At 38.3% G+C, this 20,083-nt stretch overlaps 1 protein-coding gene across 20 annotated transcripts in view; it reads left to right on the top strand.

Annotated features, from left to right (window-relative positions):
* Positions 1-20,083, top strand: part of LOC106874968 (lethal(3)malignant brain tumor-like protein 3) — a 93,244-nt gene that overhangs the window by 34,744 nt on the left and 38,417 nt on the right. For 15 of the 20 annotated variants that reach the window (XM_089362312.1, XM_089362300.1, XM_089362314.1 and 12 more), the window contains exons 2-4: positions 12,134-12,356; positions 14,847-14,978; positions 17,240-18,690. In XM_089362312.1, coding sequence (XP_089218438.1) covers positions 12,158-12,356; positions 14,847-14,978; positions 17,240-18,690 — 1,782 coding nt within the window. In that variant the 5' untranslated portion in view covers positions 12,134-12,157. Of the gene's footprint in view, positions 1-2,783; positions 2,913-8,710; positions 8,832-12,133; positions 12,357-14,846; positions 14,979-17,239; positions 18,691-20,083 lie in introns of those variants that run through there. The other 5 variants (XM_089362320.1, XM_089362310.1, XM_089362316.1 and 2 more) reach the window with 4 other exon arrangements.

Below are 20,083 nucleotides of genomic sequence, written 5' to 3'. Positions count from 1 at the left end.
TCAAAAAATGGAAGAGCACATTTAGAGATTGTAGTCCATTGTTTTTAAAAAAAAAAAATAAATAAAAAGACTGGATGTTCTCTGTTATCATTTTTGGTTCATAAAATGTCTATTCGATATTGACTGACACTGGGCTAAACAATAACCAAGGAATAAATGTTACAAATATCTCTGTATCATTGTATTTATGTTTATTTATTGAAGTCCCCATCAAACTCTCATTAACCGTCATTCTGCGTTTTTCTCAATCTGTCTCATTCTCACTCTGGGTCTCTTTCTCTATCTCTCCCCCCCCCCCCGTCTATCTCAACCTCCTCTTTCTGTCTTAGTCTCAGTCCTTTTCGTCACATTTACTCTTTAGTCCGCTCTCTCTCATCCTCACTCTTACTTTTGCTCTCACTCGTGGTTGGTGAAAATTTCACGGGGAAATTTCATTGGTTAATAATACATGAATTCATGCTCAATGCAATTAATATTGATCTAGCATATGCGTAAAACCGGGATAGGATATATAGTCGTGTAATCGACCTTAGTACTTGACTGGTTTCTTTATTTTATTGGCCTAGAAGCATCGTGAATGACAAAAGTTGAACCCGACCGAATTTAGATGCAAAACTAGTTTGTCTTAAAGAACAGGCACAATAGGTGCCCAGGGCCCCAGTAAACGCGACTAAAATATTGTAGAGCATTTTCTCGATACGAAAACCATTTCTGCTAATCCACTGCTCTGTAGAGAATTAATGCTTGAGATAGTTTTTGATGGTTTTAAAAATGTTTGCTTTAAAAAAAATCTTGGATCATTTGTGAAATTTTCTAAAGTTATCTTTTTTGTTTATCGAATTCATCTTGGTCTTTCTTATGCATTTTGATAATGGGTTTTGTTTTGTGCAGTGAATTACATAATGCGTAGGACGTCTGCAAGTATTGTGTGTGCTTGTATATAGAAATATATATGTTATCTTTGCGCGCGCGTTTGCACACTTTCTTTCTCTTACACACACACACTCTCTCTCACCCCCATACATTCACACTCATTAATTATACGCTTTCCTCTTGTTCTCTTTCTCCACCTCCACACTTTCTATATGCGAAGAAATAACTTGTTGAAGTCAATGTTATAAATTTTGAAGAACTTCCTCTCGGAAATTTATTAACGAAGAAAAGCCTTTTCTTTTTGTTTTTTCCTGGATGCGTTTTTTTAAATTCACAAAAAAAAAAAAAAAAAAAAAATCAGCGAAATTTTAAAAGGTGTTTTGTTCAAGGTTTCAGTAAATAGTAGGTTTTGTTGTGATGTTCTTGTGTGTGTGTGTTTTTAAAGTGTGTACAGTATTAGATGACATTTTAAAGTGCATCGATTTCCCATATTGGTCTCACATTTATTAAAGGAAGACAAAAAAAAAAAAAATGGGATTCCATGACGTTGATATTCCTGGAATTTTTCAGCAGGTGGGCTTTTGCGATGTAAATGAAATACATTCGATTTCAGTAAGTGTATTTTTACCGTTTTGTTTCTTCTTTCAACGCAATTTACCTTAACTATGGTAAGCTTTCCCCGTCTGTTGAGTGAAGTGAATTCTGCTAAGAACCGAAACAAAAACAATTTACATTGTAAAGAGGATAATCAAATTGGTCTCTGAAGCATTATTGATTTGTACTCGTAGTCTTCAGGAAAAAAAAAAAAAAACGAGGTTTTCATTGAGATTTACAAAAAGTTCGACTATGCCGTCTTTTCTAAATCTTGGTTTTATGTATATTATATAGCAAATTTTAGAATGAAAAAAATAAAAAAAGAAATTGTGACGCGTCTTTAATCGGAAATAGGAAATCGTACTCAGAGTTTGATTTTATTCGATCACTGCTCAGTCTATACTGTTGCTAATGAAATGGAATATAATATTTCAGTACATTCGAACAAAATAAAAATAAGGAATATAACAACAAATAATCGTAGTTAGACTTTGCAAAACGCAATCCTTCCTTCCTAGAGTATAAAAACGATTAGAAAAGGATACGATTAGTGTGTTCTGAAATGCTAATTCTAACGTTCCGGACAGGGCTCTTTGGTGAATGAGAAGGCGGGTGGCAATCTGCTCTAAATATTATCTAACTAATAGCACTGCTTGTTTCCCAAAGTTAGAAATCACTTCATGACAAGCTAACGTTTTCCCATTATAAAAAGAAAGAAATCTTTATAAAACTCATTTTGACAACTCAAAGCTCACAACTCATCAAACTATATTGTTTGACCGATTTTTTTTTCTTCACTAAAATATTAGGAATTGAATCAACTTGGTGCATGCTTTGTCGAACTCGTAGACAGCCAACCCCGGCAGGATTTGAACTGGTAACATTGAGACGCAATTAAAAGATATCTATACAAGTGTTCCTCATAACTTTCAGACAAAATTGATATTTTTTAATGAAAATTTCTATAAACATCTTTCAAGTCGTGTAGATTTCGATTATATCTAAATTTAATGCGGGGAGGAAAATCTGGTGGTCGCGCACACGTACATACTTAAAAAAAAAAATTGATGTGTGTGTGTGTGTGCGTCTACCAACTTTGTGGGATTCTGCTCCCCTCCATATAATCAGAATCTATGCCATCTGAATGGTATTTGTAGAAAATTTCATTTCATTAAAAAAAACACGATTTTCTGAAAGTCATGAGAAAACCAAAAAGTCGGGTAGGGGGCACACTTGTGTATGTATGCCAATACTTAGTTCCGAATAGCGTTTCTGTCGTTCATTAAAGCAAGCAATACATTTTTTTTGCCAGTTTTGTCCATCCATAGTTTTAATAGTGCGTGAAGCAAAGAAAAGCTGTGTTAGAATCGCCTTAAGATTAGATTTCATTGTAAAAACAAAAAGACACGCAGCCCTGATGGATCCCTTCATCAGCATACACCACAGTAAGTAGCCTTCGATCGATTCTTAATGTACATTATTTAAAAAAAAAACTTGCCTTCTTGTAAAGCAATGTTCTTAAGGAAAAGGAAAAAGGAAGTTAATTTGAAGAAAACGCTGGAATTTGTTTTAAAAAGGCGGTAGTTTCAAAAGTTGGGAAAAGCACGCGTGATTATTTCTTTTGTTTTCTGGAGAAAGATGAAAAGAGCTGTGAATGTATGTCTTTATTTTTATCTTGTTTCAGTCATTGGACAGCGGTTTTGCTGGGGGGCAGCGCATTGCAAAGTTTAATCGAACAAATCGATCCCAGTTATTTTTCTTATAAAGCATCCCGGTACTTATTCTTTTGTCCCTTTGCCGAACTGTTAGGTTACTAGGACGAAAACAAGGCAACCCCAGTTTGTAAAGCTGTGACGCGGGGAGAGAAAACACACCACGGGGCTTCTAGTTTCCGTCTACCAAATCCATAGACAAAGCATTAGTCAGCCCCGGGACTCTTGCACAAGGTGCCATGCAGTGGAGGTGAACCCGGAACCGTGTGATCGGGATGCAGATTTCTTACCACACAACTACGTTGATTTCTTTTGTTTTGTCAAATCAATCCGGCCGCATCTGTTCGTTACCAGGTAGGAAGGAATTCCAGAGATTGAACTATGAGGGAAAGGTGAGGGCGGAATCTTGTTAATTGAATGGCTGTTCGCTGTGTATAATTTAGAATAGAAATTAGTCCTGATTATTGGATGATAATGGAAGTGTACCGTTGGAGTTACAAACGGAACACACACACACAGAAAATGCAGGTTTTTTCCTACTGCTGCTGCTATTTCTACTACAAATATTAACAACAATAACGTTGCGAACATTATTATTATTTAACGTTTAGGGACGCTACACATTTCTTAATTTTATTTCTGATTTTTGTTAACTTTTTTTTGTGTTGTGATAGTCACAAACTATTGTTGCAGTGTTTTCGGGAGAGGCATCGACATCACTGAATTTACTTTTTTTCCTTCTTCTGAACATTTTTGAAACTTTAATACTTTAATACTTGTGTAAAGAAAAGAAAAGAAAAAAAATCTGTGCTTTAAATGTATTGTAAATAAATCTAAGAGTTATCGTAAAAAGGTGGTTAAGATTCCTTGTTAACCAAATCTGCAAGGCAGGTTCGATTCTTGGTTGAGATGCAGACAAGGCTGAACAGTTTTGGAGTTTGCTTGGCAACTTCGTAGTCATGGGTTCGATCACGTTGTATGGTACCGCAGGCAATGTTTTGGTAGACGGCAACTGTGAAGGGCTTTTGATTGGTGCTCACCCATCCCTGTTAGTTTTTTTTTTCTCCGTAAATGTCTAAAAATGCATTTTAACGAAATTTTTGTCGAGATTAATTTTCGACAGTGTATATTATGAAATGTCGAGGTTTTACACAAGTTTCGAAGAAAAAAAGATTAAAAAAAAAAAAATTACGGAAATTGATTATAAAAACCGAAGTGGGAAGATCGAAGTAGCATTAATTTTCTTAGGTCGTTCAATTTCCCTCAATTGATCAATAGACCAATCGAGTAAACTTATCAGTATAGTGACTACAGAAAACATCTGTAAGCTAAATTTGTGGTGGAGATGGAGTATATGTAATCTGGGTATACCCCCACTTTTAAATTTTGTTTTTTTTACGGAATCCTATGTTTCAGACCATGGAGAATCCGATTCTGGAAAAATTTCGATCCCCCCCCCCCGGTTTTTATATAGATCCACAGGGTAAACCTAACCCTAACCCTGACCTTAACCCTAACCCTAACCCTAACACTAGTTTTGTGAGATTTGGCTGTTATTTCTAGCATGTAAATAGCCTGCTTGGTGGGTGGGGGGGGGAATTGAAATTTTTCAAAAAATTTTTTTTCAGAATCGGAATCTCCATAGCCTAAAACGTGGGGTTCCGTAAAAAAAAAATTAATAAATAAGGGGGGGGAAAGGTTCAGATTACATATAGTCCATCTCCACCAATAAATCCGTTTCTTCGGGATTTTTCCACATTTGATAGTTTTCCATTTTTAAAAACATTAAGAAAGAGAAAAAGTCTGGAAAAATTCAGATTTTATTCCGAAAGTCCACTGTCCGTCTGTATATGTTTACTGGTGTAAAAAACAAAAAAAAAACAAAGCAAAAAACAAAAGCGTTGTCCGAAAACCTAATTTGGTCATTCGATAACAGATATCAGGCAAATAAATCCTAGGGTCGATACGATGAATTAAAATCTCTTGAATGTGTTGCACTCTGCATTGACCGCAGTCCAATGATTGGAACCAGTGAAACAAATACTGTGCATAGGAAGCAAAGCCTTCGACGTTCTTCCCTTAATCAACATTTAAAAGTTGCAGTATTAGGGAAAATGATGAAAGAGAAGACCCACAGATAGTCTGTCGAGAGTTTAGTTTTCAAATCTTTATTTTTTTTTTAATGATTAGTTGAGATGACTTATCAATCTCTTACTTGTTCCAGTCATTGAACAGCAGCTGAATGCACCACTGTGAATGACTTAGTCGAACACATCGATCCTAGTACTTATTTTTAAGCCTTGTACCAATTCTATCGGACTCTTTTTGCCGAGCCACTACGTTACGGAGCCACAAACAAACCGACACTAGCTATCAAGTAGTGGTGGGGGACAAACGCATACGTAGATACCTACGTACGAACGACTCTGTCTACCAAATTCATTCAGAATGCATTAGTCGGTCTGAGCCCGTATTAAAGGACACTTGCGCAACCAAGGTGCCTCGTAGTGAGACTGAACCCGGAACTATGTGATTGAAATTCGAGCTTTTTAACCCCATAACCATCTAAGAATTCCAAATATATTCCTAAATTCATAACTTGTAGTGAAACAGTTTACACAATGTAATTTTATATTTCGTATTTATTTAATGCCAATGAGCCATTGCACTTCTGACAGTAAGACACAACAAGGAGCTTCATTCGTATCATTCTGTTCATTATTATATTACGTTTTTTTTTTGGTTCTTTTTCGGTTTTCTCGCCGGTATTTCAATCGAAAGGTGATAAAGATCGATGGATACTCACGGATTTTTTTTTTATATGTAGGCGTGGTTGTGTGCTTAAAGAAGCTTGCTTCCCAACTTTGTGAGTCTTGGGTTCAGCCCTACTGCGTAACCCCATAGGCAAGCATTTTCTGCTGTAGCCCTGAGCCGACCAAAGCCTCGTGAGTTGGTTTGAAAGGTAGAAATTGAAAGAAAGTCGTCATTATTTTCCCCCTTCACCGCTTGACAACCGGTGTTAGTTTATTAGTTTGTTTACGTCCCCGTAACATAACAGTTCGGAAGCAGTGACCGATTGAATATATGTATCAGGCTTAAAAAATAAGTACTACGGTCGATTTGTTTGACTAAAACCCTTCAAGGTTGATGAAAGAAGTAAAAGATAAAAGATTATGTGACGTTTTCCATCTCTCAAATTCCACTGACGAGATAATTGGTCAAACACGAGGTGACGACACTCAAAAGCGCTGCGCAGCCGGATCGAACCCAGAGTACAATGTTCCTGGTTCGATTCTACAGAAATGCATAGCCATGCCCGTGTTTTCCCGGAAACATCCCTGTGATTTCCCTCTGATCCGACAATATATATTGCATTTAGTATATGTGGTGTCATGTATAATTTGAGAATCTGCGTGGCACACTATATAACTCCAATACATTACGCGCACAATGTATACTTGCATCACTTTATTATACGCGTGTAATGTATGTATGCATTTGACATAGTCTGTGCGTGGTGATTTTATTTTGACGAACCTTGGAAAAAATCAATAAAAATGTCCAGTTTCAAATAAGTTGTGGCTGCTGTGAGTCGCTTTTAGTTTAGGAAAAGACAGCAGTATAATGAATATATAACTGTTACGATTAGTTAAGATGAATCATACATAGATGTGGTAACAATTTTCATTTGTTTTGTCTGTTTGGTCTGTCTCTGTCTCCTGATGTAGTTTTTTTTTCTCTCAGCTGTTCTGGCGAAAGAAGATAACGGAATTATTTGAATACACTATTTGAAAATAGGGTTTAATATTAGATTTATTCATTTTTTTTTTGTAAAGATTAAAAAAAAATCTGGGTCAGTTCTGATCAGGCAGATCTTATAACTAACATTCGAATTGTTACTATCCTGTCTTTTTTCCCGAACGGTGAATTCTTCTGTTTTTAAGACTGTATGGTCTGCTTTGAGAGAAATTTGGTTGCTATTTCTTATTTCTTTACTGCCCACAAGGGGCTACACAGAAGAGACAAACAAGGACAGACAAACGGATTAAAGTCGATTATACCGATTCCAGTGCGTAACTGGTAGTTATTTGGTCACTATTTGGTACTTATTTGGGACTAAACAGCATCTGTAAAATGCAAGCAAACACGGGGAGGGGTAACCTCTTCGTGAGATGACAGAAAAAGGATTAGTATCGAAAGATCGCCACTTATTTAATCGACCCCGAAAGGATGAAAGGCAAAGTCGACCTCGGCGGAATTTGAACTCAGAACGTAGCAGCAGACGAAATACCGCTAAGCTAACGTTTCTGCCAGCTCGCCGCCTTGGTTGCTTTGGTTGCTATTTCTAACAGGTTGCGTAATCACGAAGAGGTTACCCTTCCCCGTGTTTGCTTGCATTTTACAAATGCTGTTCAGTCCCAAGTCGGCCCCTGACAGCTGTTATGGTCAAAAGCATTTCAGTTAGAATTACCTCGCCTTTTATATATCCTGTACTATATTTTCCGATACGTCCTCTTATTTAAAATAGGTAAATTTCGAGCGAAATGTATCTGCTTTTTCTAACAGGTCGAGTAACCACACTAGAGGCTACCTTATATTATTTAGTCCAGGTTAGCCCTGAATGAGCAGACATATAATCAAAGGATGCAACCTTGAACATCCCGTTTTAATGTCAGAGATAGTGTAAGACTGCATTATTCTTCGTGTTCTTCCTTTTCTAAGACGTAGGGCGTGGTTTGGGGGACTTTATTTGCTACTTGTACGTGTTGTACGTCTGTGAGGTGTAATAAGTTTTCAAACTGTGATAGCATTAAATTTTCTAAGCTCAATCTTCACCCCCATCCCCGTTTCTTGCTGAGTTTTGGAATCGTTCTCACTTCATCTTGGGTGGAAAGAAAAGCAGAAAATTGGGTGTTACCCCCCCCCCTCATTTTCCAGCATTTCGGTCTCTTTTCATATAACGGGAATTAATATTTTGGATTGCCCTCCACCTCAATTTCGCGTTCTTTCCTTTCCCCATGAAAGAGTGATAGCTATTCCAAAACTGTCCCTTTTTTTGCGTTGAATTTCAAAGATTCTCAATTTTTTTTTTTATTACTTGTGATACAAAAACAAAGGTCATCTTTCTACCGAAAGATCGCCAAGACAAAATATTTTGACACATTTTGCGTATACTGGAAAAATAAAAAAAACAAAGGTGTTTTGTCTTTTACTGGTTCTAGTCATTTAACTACAGGACACAGTTGCTTGGACATCTTGAAGGGTTTTGAAGTTTATTGTAAATTTTGGGGACATAAACAAACTGACACCGTTTGTCGCGCGGCAATTAATACATTTTAGATAATTAATATATGTAAGCTAATAAATGTAATTTAAACTGCAGAAAATTATTTACTTATTTTGTAAATGAAATATAGTTATCATGATTTTATATTTCGAATTTGATATTTTGTTTTCACTCGTTTTAAATACAATCAAAGCGTCTGGCGACATCTTGCGGGTTACACCGTTTGGGAACTCTTGTCGTATTTCGTTTGCTCTTCTCTATTGTACAATTTCATGCTTTTCATTGATAGCAAATGAATTATACGCAGCTCAGTGTATCTGTCTTTCGTTTTAACGCGCAGAGACGTAAAACTTGATCATATGATTGTTCGTTAATCACCGTGAAATTTTTTTTATTTATTTACTTTTGTTTTCATGACGCGTGGAAGCTGACATTTGCTTTGAAGTGAGAGCAGAAAGGGAAAGATGGGATCTATTTTAAAACGAGGGCACCAGTATTTTCTTAACGAAACACTAACGAAACACTTTGAAACTTGGGACAACAAAAAAACGTACATCGCAAGTTATTCCATGTTAAAGTTGTCGTATTTCTGTAATTTCAACCAATCACTGACATCTATTCAGCTGAATAGAGTTACTGCTGGGCGGTCATAAAAATGCTATTCCCTGTGACATATTTCATCCGGTTTAATCGTAATTTATACGCATATATTGTTTATATAATAAATTACGCTGTGCGTATCTATGTGTGTAACAATTTTAGAGTTCGGATTCTAGAGTTAGGGTTAGGGTTACGGTTAACAGTTAGGGTTAGGGTTAGGGGATTAATACGATATACACCGTTACAGCGCTAACTTTTTTCAACTGAATAGACGTCAGTGATTAGTAGAAATTATCGAAATAAGACAATTTTTTACATGAAATAAATTCGAATACAAAATTTTTTTTGTGTTCTATAACACAAAATAGATAAGTATACGAAGTTTGAAAGTCTTTCAGTACCAAAAACACTACATAAAACATAAATGAAAACTGGTGCCCCCGTTTTAAAATAGATCCGAAAGATGTATGTACGTGTATATGAAAGATAGTGGGGGTACGTGTATGTGTGCATGCGTGCTCGCTCGCTCGCTGTATTAAGCTCTGTGTGTTTGTAGTCAGTCACAAACACACACATACACCCATTATCTTTCATATACACGTACATACATAAATATGTAGTGGCGCGTGTGGCCGCCATCTTGGGAAGTGCCATTGCGCATGTGCAAGGACTTGCCGTCAGCGGAAGTACCTGAGCACGCATGCGCAATGCAACAGGTAGAGAGAAAGCAATAGCGTCCGACCTCTTTTCTCTCTAGCAGCGGTGGTGACACCATGTATTCACACAACTCGACCCCGTCATGTGGTCGAAGCTTCTTTGGTATTCTAGCGGCATGCCAATTCACCCAGGAACGAAACGGCTCTACACCAACCTAGAATAAACTATGTTCTGTTGTTGCCGTTATCCCTTGTGTTGTTGTATCTCTGAACTTAATGATTAATATAAGAACTGGGGAGAGATGGCCGAGCCATCAGATCTCATCCAATTCTTATAAATACATATGCTTGCATCTTTTTTGTATGTGTGTGTGTGAGAGAGAGAGAGAGAGAGACAAAATGAAGGTGTGTGTTCTCCTGTATGTCTAAGTGGCTAGGGTTCGTTCTTACGCGCTTCATTTCCTTCACAAAACAAGGGCAGAAGTTTAAACTCTTCAACATCATAAATTTCCCAGAGCTAAATGAAACTGTCCGACACTTTATCTGTACCTGCTTAATCTTGAGCGTAGAATTCATATCCGCATAAGTACATGCACAAACATATATACTTATACAATTTTGTGTATGTATTCTTTTACATTTCAACCCTAAGGCTGTGGCCATGTTGGTGCACCGCCAGTGTAATCACCTTTTAAATGGCTAATCCTAGGTGATTGGCTTTTTGTGAAGGAAGATCTGGGATCTTGGATAGTAAGAGGTCAAGTTGTTTCCTGAAAACATCTACCCACACTCCATGGATAGCCCTGAGATGTTTTGGCAAGGCATTAAATAGCTGTGGGTCCTCACCTTAGATGGGACAGCTGGGACCTTTGGAACAGTGTAGAGACATCCAATTTGGGGTCTCGTATAACTTTTGATTCCAAAGTTTGGTACCAGTCCCTGAGACCTGTTACATAGATACACACTTACATCTCTCCCTTTCTTTCTGTCACATACACACTAAAGACGATGTGTCTCACACACAACCCTCTCTCTCTTCCTTACACGTTCATAACAAATAAGCTGAATAAATAACTTCCTCTTACACTCAAAACAATCCTTAAGTTTGCTTGGGTAAGCGAAATTTCAGCACCTTTTCAGTTACAATTAAAAATTATACTTGTAGAGGTGATGAAAAGTTTTATAAAGGCAAATGTAGGAATGAAGTGTTTACACAAGCAAAAAATAGTTGAAACATCTTTAATTTCAAATTTTAATGAAATATGAGAGAGAAATAAAAGCTGTATTACTTGCAATGATTTCAACTCATTTTTGTGAAACACTCAAAGGAAAATAAGTATGTGAAAGTCCAAAGGGTGTCCATTTTATTGTCGACGTCTTGAATTTTCCCCTCTTCAATTTAAATACGAATATCTGCACTTTTAAGACAAGCAAATCTGTATTTTAGGATCAGAAGCAGCTTTGGACAGATTAATATAAAATGGCTTGTCTCTCTTGAGACAATTTCAGAAATACATAACCTAAGTGTTTCAATTAATTTTGAAAATAATTAAAAATTTTATGCATTTAGTAAAAAAAAAAAAAAAAAAAAAACTATTGTTGTCATTATTCTCTCCTGTTCGTTTCTTCCTTGCACATTATCTGTTTTGTTATTGATGTTGTAAGCTTGGATATTTGCACATTTAGGTACAAAATGCCTGTGAGATACGAGCCAACAAGAGAGTCTGCTACAAATAACAGCCAAATCTTCTTCAAGAAAGGATATTGGATATGCTGTGTCTGCACAAAAAACTTATTACATTCATTTTTATTCTGTCTTTAAGTAACATAACTGATTACTTCAGCTGGTTTGAGACTCTTAACCCTTTAGCATTCAGATTACTCTGTCAAATGTAATGCTTATTTATTCACATTGTTTTGAATTAATCGTGTTATCTCATAGCTTTGAAATTTTAGTGATGTGATTGTTAGTTTTGAAATGACATTGTAGAGTAGGTGTGAGGTGCTGATTCTGGTTGATTTGGACCAGATACATCATCAGATGCTTGAAGCTATGAGATAATGCATGATTAATTCAAAGCAATATGAATAAACGAACATTACATTTGACAGTAATGTGAATGCTAGAGTGTTAGACTGGCCATAATGGGCTCAAATATTCTACCTGTTTTAATGTTCAAACTGGCCAGATTCAGCCTCTCACACCTACTCTACAATATCATTTTTAAAAGAATCACGGCATTGAAATCTCAAAGCTATGAGATAACGCTTAATTAATTTAAAACAATGTGAATAATTAAACATTACATTTGACAGAGTAATGTGAATGCTAGAGTGTTAAATTAAAAATGAATGCACTGTTTCTTTTTCTCTCCTGATTCTAGTGTTAATATTTTCCATTTCTCTTGCAGAACTTGTCTGACAGATAGACCCTCATGATGAGTGTTCCTGTTAGCCAACCAGCTAATGCCACTCTAGCTCCTGCTGTTGTGTCTCCTGCTGCTGTAGTAAAGAAGTTCAAAGCTACAGATGTTGCTGACAACACCAAGACGGTGTTACCTCTGGCACCAGGGACCGTACCCATTGCCACTTCACAAGGTTTCCCAGGAGGAATCAGTCTGACCATTTCCAATGGTGAGTTTTGTTTTAAAATTTTATCATTGTTGCCAACATTGCATTGGTATTCCTCTATTGATTTTTGTTATTTATTTATCTTTTGACACAATAGATGGAGGATTCTTGTCAGAGCCAATACTTAGCTTCATGATCTTAAATCTTCCTCTTCCTCATCCACTTTTCCATACTGGCATGGGTCAGATGGAGTTTATTGAGGCAGATTTCCTATGGCAAGATGTCCAGGATAATAGGCGCAGGAGTGGCTGTGTGGTAAGTAGCTTGCTTACCAACCACATGGTTCTAGGTTCAGTCCCACTGTGTGGCACCTTGGGCAAGTGTCTTCTACTATAGCCTCGAGCCGACCAAAGCCTTGTGAGTGGATTTGGTAGACGGAAACTGAAGGAAGCCCGTCGTATATATGTATATATATATATATATGTATGTGTGTATGTTTGTGTGTCTGTGTTTGTCCCCCCCCAACTTCGCTTGACAACCGAGGCTGGTGTGTTTACGTCCCCGTAACTTAGCGGTTCGGCAAAAAAGAGACCGATAGAATAAGTACTAGGCTTACAAAGAATAAGTCCTGGGGTCGATTTTCTCGACTAAAGGCAGTGCCCCAGCATGGCCGCAGTCAAATGACTGAAACAAGTAAAAGAGTAAAAGAGTATTTGTCAAACGTATAATTCCCTTCAAGGCTCTAGAATGATAGAACTTATTATTCATTGAACATCTCATCCTGTATTGACCAGATGCATTTGAGCAAATAAAAATGATCAATTGTGGTATCTTATGCTTAAGACCTTTTAGCATTTGCTTCATTTCATTGATAAACATTTCTATTAAAGGTCAGGTTCTTTGCTCTTCATGTCTGGTCAGTTAGAAGATTTTTGTTGCTTTTACCAGTTTAATGAAATGCCATGCTGTGCACCAGGCTGTGGACCAGCGAAAGAATAAATTTGAAAAATTACGTTTTGAAAAATTACTCTCTTTACTCTTTTACTTGTTTCAGTCATTTGACTGTTGCGATGCTGGAGCACCGCCTTTTAGTCGAGCAAGTCGACCCCCAGGACTTATTCTTTGTAAACCTAGTACTTATTCTATCGGTCTCTTTTGCCGAACTGCTAAGTTACGGGCACGTAAACACACCAGCATCGGTTGTCAAGCGATGTTGGAGGACAAACACAGACACACAAACACATACACACACACACACATACATACATATTTATATATATATATATATATATATATATATATATATATATACGACGAGCTTCTTTCAGTTTCTGTCTACCAAATCCACTCACAAGGCTTTGGTCGGCCCGAGGGTATAGTAGAAGACACTTGCCCAAGGTGCCACGCAGTGGGACTGAACCCGGAGCCATGTGGTTGGTAAACGAGCTACTTACCACACAGCCACTCCTACACCTATGCCTACTGCTCGTTTCTTTTGCTTAAGTTTGAAATTACAGGAGCATAAACAAACCAATACCACTAGTTTAAGTGGTGGTGGTGGTGGACTAACACACACACACACACACACACACACACACACACACACACACACACACACACACACACACACACACACAGAGGGTTGGCCAAAAGTCACCTGACAGTAAATCAAAACCATTTAACTCCAAGATTTATTTATGTTTAACAACTGAATGGATTTAATAAAAGCATCTAAATATGAAACATCATGAAAATTCTTCAAACTGAAGTCCTTGTTGAGCGACACATTTTTCCATTCGAGTCAATACAGAATTACAAATAGTATTTATGGAATTTTGATTTACTGTCGGCTGACTTTTGGCCAACTTCTTAACACTGCATCTATGCCTTTGCCTGTATTTGTGTATATCGGTGATACCCCAAACTTATTTCGTTGCAGAATCCTTCTGTGATTTTCCAAAAATTCTGGGTCTCAATCTATATTTATTGGGGGATTTGGCTGTTATTTTTAGCAGATTAAGTTGTAGTTATGCGCAATGGCCAAGTGGTTAGGGCAGCGGACTCGTGGTCATAGGATTGCGGTTTCGATTCCCAGACCGGGCATTGTGAGTGTTTATTGAGCAAAAACACCTAAAGCTCCACGAGGCTCCGGCAGGGGATGGTGGCGAACCCTGCTGTACTCTTCCACCACAACTTTCTCTCACTTTTACTTCCTGTTTCTGCTGTGCCTGTAATTCAAAGGGTCAGCCTTGTCACACTGTGTCACGCTGAATATCCCTGAGAACTACGTTAAGGGTACACGTGTCTGTGGAGTGCTCAGCCACTTGCACGTTAATTTCACGAGCAGGCTGTTCCGTTGATCGGATCAACTGGAACCCTCTACGTTGTAAGCGACGGAGTGCCAACAATTTGCAAAACACTTACAGCTCTATACCCATATTCTCTCTGCATTGCTTGCATCTTCTTGGCTCTCATAATAAGTCTGATTTATTTCCATCTACTCTCTTCTTGCCAATTGTTTTATTTCAAGTTTCACCCTTGTTGTTTTTTCAGGTGTGATCAATGTGAAAACTGCAGGGATGCAAGGAGACAACCAAGCAGCAGCAGCAGCTGCAGCTGCTGCAGCACTAGGTATCAGACCTGCTGCAACCAGTGCACTACCGGCCACTGTCACCATGGTGAAGGGTAATTATCAGTTTCTAATACTTTTGCCTCTCTTTCTCACTTGTTGGTCTCTTCATTTTCTGCTTCTCATTCTTATCTTTTATTATTCTCTCTCACCTCCCTCTTTTTTCATCTCACTTTCATTCTTTCATCTAGCCCCCCCCCCCCCCCTATCATTCTTTTGCTTTGCATTCCTTCTTTCGCTGTGTGTGTATATATATATATAGGTGTGAGTGTGTGTGTGTGTATATATATATATATATATATATAATCAAAATAAGCAACACGGATTTCAAAGATGATTGCAGTACGCACGTTTCATGCTACTCCATTTATTTAAGTAATGCGATATTCTGGTGCCTAAATATTAGTACCATATTCAATCTTGAATCTAAATCTAAACCTTCTATATATATATATATATATATATATATATATATATATATATATATATATATATATATATAGGTGTGTGTGTGTATGTATATATATATATAAATATATATATATATATAGGTGTGTATCTATATACATAGGTGTGTGTGTGTGTATTATATATATGCGTGTATATATATAAATATGCATGTGTATATATAGCTTTGGTTGGCCCGAGGCTATAGTAGAAGACACTTGCCCAAGATGCCACGCAGTGGGACTGAACCCAGAACCATGTAGTTGGTAAGCAAGCTACTTACTACACAGCCACTCCTGCGCCTGTTGACTTTTTATTTAGACACTGTCATTTCTAGGACTGCATTATCGAATGTGTTCTTTTTTTTAAGACAATAGAGTAAAAATTCGTTATTAGCGACAGAAGCTGTTTTAGTGCAAGATAGTATTCTGTATATCTAGCTAAACGTGGTCATACTGTATGTAGAAAGCTCGCAGTTTTGTGAGTTTTTTTTTTTTTGGTTATATCCACGTTAAGATATACATTATGCTTACAGTACAGTGAAATGTGAGGGCGATTTGGCAGCTTCTTCTCTCATGCCTACTGACCGTCTAGATATTCTCGACTGCTCAGAAAACTCTGTAAAACCATATTAGAGTGGGGTTGGATAGCAACATATGAAGAAACGTGTTTTGAATGTGTGTGTGTTATTTTTTTAAACATAGAAAACTTTTTAAAGCCAGCATTATTTATTTCCCTTCTACTTTCATGCTGCAACGCTTACTTCCCCTTTCTTTTAAGAAGGTTGCATCACTTATTTCCCTTCGTAAATCGACACTTCATAAAATTTCAATTTTGGCCATTTTTCTCGAAAATTCAACACCGAAAGAATTAATTTAGAAATTCCCTCAAAATTTCTTGCCGATATAAATGTGTGGTAGGAAGTTTGCTTACCAACCACCCATGTAGTTCTGGGTTTCAGTCCCACTGCTTGGCACTTTGGGCAAGTGTCTTTTAATATGTTTTAGACCTTGCTCAGGCTACCTAGCTGATAACCGGTTATCTTCCTACTGCATGATTAAAACATATAGCAATTGTCTTTGTCATTTAACCCTAGGTCAATCTTATTGGAGCATGCCCTATGATCAATGGTATTTTCAGCTATGGTCATTGACTTTTTAGCATAATATAGGACAATACATTGTCTAGTGTGTCCTCTTTCTTGTGTTTTTTAAACATAGAAGGGTGTGATTTGAGGGAAATTTAACTGTTAGCTCTAGCTGAGCCTTCCTTGTTGATTTGAGGGTATAGGAGTTGAAAGAAACAATTGAAAAGCAGCCATTCTTATCATCATTCATCATTTAGCGTCTAGTTTTCCCTGACTGCATGGGTCAGTTAGAATGTGTCGCACCAGATTTTCTATGGCCAGATGCCTTTCCTGTCATCAACCCTCGCTTGTTTCTAAGCAAGGTAATATTTCCCAATTTCCAGATGGATTTTTCATAGAAGACTAGAAACAAACAACTTTGCTTGTATGATGATGATGATGATGAGTGATGCTCATTTATAACCATCAAGTGTGATATCTAGACAGGGACACATACACACACATGTGTGCATGTGTAACACACTTCTTTCAGTTTTTGCCCCTTAAGGCTTTGGTCGACTCAGCGATATAGTAGATGCATATCCTAAGTGTTGCACAGTGGGACTGAACCCAAGACCACATGGTTGGCGAGCAGTCTTCTTAACTGCACTTCCTTGCCTGCACCAAAATTGAATATTTGCAAAATGCTAATAATACTATTTGAGAACTGAAGAAACAAAAATTCTCTCCTATGTAATAAAACTGAAGCCTAATTTTTCTTTTCTTTATTTTTCTTCTTGGCAGGTCATATTGGTAACATAGGAAATCTAATCAGTCCAGTTGGAACGTCCCAAGTTGCCACCTTGCCACCAGGTGTCACTCTGCCACTGAAGATATCCAATGCGCAAGCTCTTCAGTTCCGTGCTCCTAGCATTATGTCATCCAATGCTGCTATGCAAAACTCGCTTACTGTGAAACAGGGGCAGGCTGTGACAGTTGGCATGGCACCAAACCGTCACGCTGTTGCAGCAGCTCAGCATGGACCACAGCCGATTCGGATTCAGCCAGACATATCTGGAGTGACCCATGTTAGTCACACACTGGTTCCCGCCATCATGCAGACCGTGAATTCCACTTCTCAGTCAACGATGACCGCCAACCTTGTTCAAGCTGTACCGGCTCCCATGAAACAGGCCAACAACGAGAGTAAAGACAAATTGCAGGAAATGTCAAAGGTCTCGATATCGTCGTCTGTAACTGCACACACGCTTCCGATCACAGTTACGTCTGTTCCGATACAGATGACCTCCAAGCATCTTGTCACCAGTAGCAACAGTTTACCTGTCCATAAGCTGGCCAATGCAAACACAGCTACTGCTCATATGGTTCCCAGTTGCACTTTGGCAACCGGACACAAAAAGCCCTCCACGACAGCAACTCATGTTCATATGCTTCCTAATGTTCCCACCACAAACCACCCATCCATCCATATGGTTCCTGTAAGTAGTACCACTACTTTTGCGCTGAACAATTCAACTGCCCCCTCCATAAGAATGATTGGCCCGGCTGTTACGACACCCATTCATGTTGTGACCACGCTAACGACGACGGCTCCTGTAATGAGGGTGGCTTCTTCAATCGCTTCCACTTCTGCCAACACCAAGAAGTTGTCCACCGTTCCGTCGCTGCAGGGAGCAGTCAATAGCAGCTCTGCTGCCACCCCACTTCAAATGGTTCATCCAGGATCTGCTTCTGTTCCTATGCAAATAGTTACCTCTCTCTCCAACCCCATCATTGCAACAATGTCCCAGCCGTCCCAACAGCAACAACAACAGCAGCAGCAACAACAACAACAACAACAGCCACAACCACAGCCTCAGCTGCAGGCTCAACCCCAATCCCAGTCTCAACAGCCCCAACTCCAACTCCAGCCACCCCCGCCGCCGCCACCGCCACCACCTCCACCACCAGCTCAAGTCCAGCTACATCCACAGGCCCCAACCCAAATCCAAGCTTCTGTTCAAGTCCAATCCCAGAACCCAGTCCAAGTCCAGCCTCCTCAATCTCAGACTCAGGCCCAGCCAGACACCACGACGGACATACCCCCTAAAGCTGCTGATACTGGCGGGAGTGTGGCTGACAAAGTGGAGGAGCTCACTACTGGTCCCAAAATAAAGATTGAACCTGACAATGACCCAGTCAACAGCCTCGACTGGGAAAATGGTATAGCCACGCTTCCAGGTAGCAATATAAAGGTGAGACAAATCAGAAACCTTTGATTATCACTTGTTGTTATTATGATTATTATTATTATTATTATATTTGTTGTTATGGTTATTATTATTGTTGTTGTTATTATTAAGGGGGTGAGCTGATGGAATCGTTAACATGCCGGGCAAAATGCTTAGCAGCATTTCATCCGTGTTTATGTTCTGAGTTCAAGTTCTGCCGAGGTCGACTTTACCTTTCATCCTTTCAGGGTCAGTAAAATAAGTACCAGTTGAGTACTGGGGGGGTCAATGTAATTGACTTACCCCTTCCCCTTAAATTACTTGGCCTTGTGTCAAAATTTGAAATTATTATTATTCAGTTCTATATTTGAGAGATGAGGAATTATGTACATTGTTTACATTATTTACATTTGATGGATATTTGTCCTCATCTTGTTTGTTGCCAACACAACATTTCGGCTGATATACCCTCCAGCCATCATCAGGTGTCTTGGGAAAATTTCGAACCTGGGTTCTCATTCCTAAGGTATTTTTCGATGTTGTTGTTGTTGTTGTTATTATTATTATTATTATTATTATTATTATTATTAATATTAATATTCAGGTCACTGCTTGGAATCGAACTCGGAATCTTGGGGTTAGTAGCCTGTGCTGTTAACCACTATGCCATATGCCCACGGGCATATGGTTAAGAGTGCAGGCTAACTCCAAGATTTCAAGTTTGGAGGGCATCTGACCGTAGAAAATCTGCTTCAACAAATATCACATGACCCATGCAAGCATGGTAGTGTGGAGATTTAATGATGATTATGACGATAATATATATATACATATATATAGGGTCATCCCATAAATAATGTGGTTTTTTTATACTTCTTTTAGTTTTCAAAATTAAGATAAACTTCTTTTTTAATCTAAAATATACACTCCATCACTTTCTGCGATGCTCTTCCATCTATCTGGTTGACTTGCAAGGCCTCCCTTCCAAAATTTACTTGTCTGTGACGAAAAATACTCCTCCAGTACTTTTCTGACCTCATCTATAGAAATTCTTATTTTTTCCGTCCAAATCATTTTGAAGACTGTGGAATAAATGAAAATCAGATGGGGCAATGTCCGGCGAATATGGTGGTTAGGACATTGTTTCCCATTCAGACAGCTCCAGTCTTTGGAATGCCATCCTTGCTGTATGTGGCCGAACACTATCCTGATGGAAAAACACCTTTTGTCTTGAAACCAAAGGCGGTTGTTTTTCTTAAGTCACTTGATCTGCTCGCAGTAGATCTCCTTTGTTATCGTTTGGTTTGGGCTTAAAAGTTCAAATGGACTAAACCGTTCATATCCCACGAAACAGATAACATACCTTACGTGGGTGAAGACCTCCTTTAGCCTGGGGTGCCAGTGTTTCCCCTTTCCC

This window comes from Octopus bimaculoides, chromosome 14, assembly GCF_046866305.1.
Source record: "Octopus bimaculoides isolate indiv1 chromosome 14, ASM4686630v1, whole genome shotgun sequence".
NCBI lineage: Eukaryota > Metazoa > Mollusca > Cephalopoda > Octopoda > Octopodidae > Octopus > Octopus bimaculoides.
Note: the sequence above shows the minus strand (reverse complement) of the source record. Positions and strands in the feature narration are given on the sequence as shown.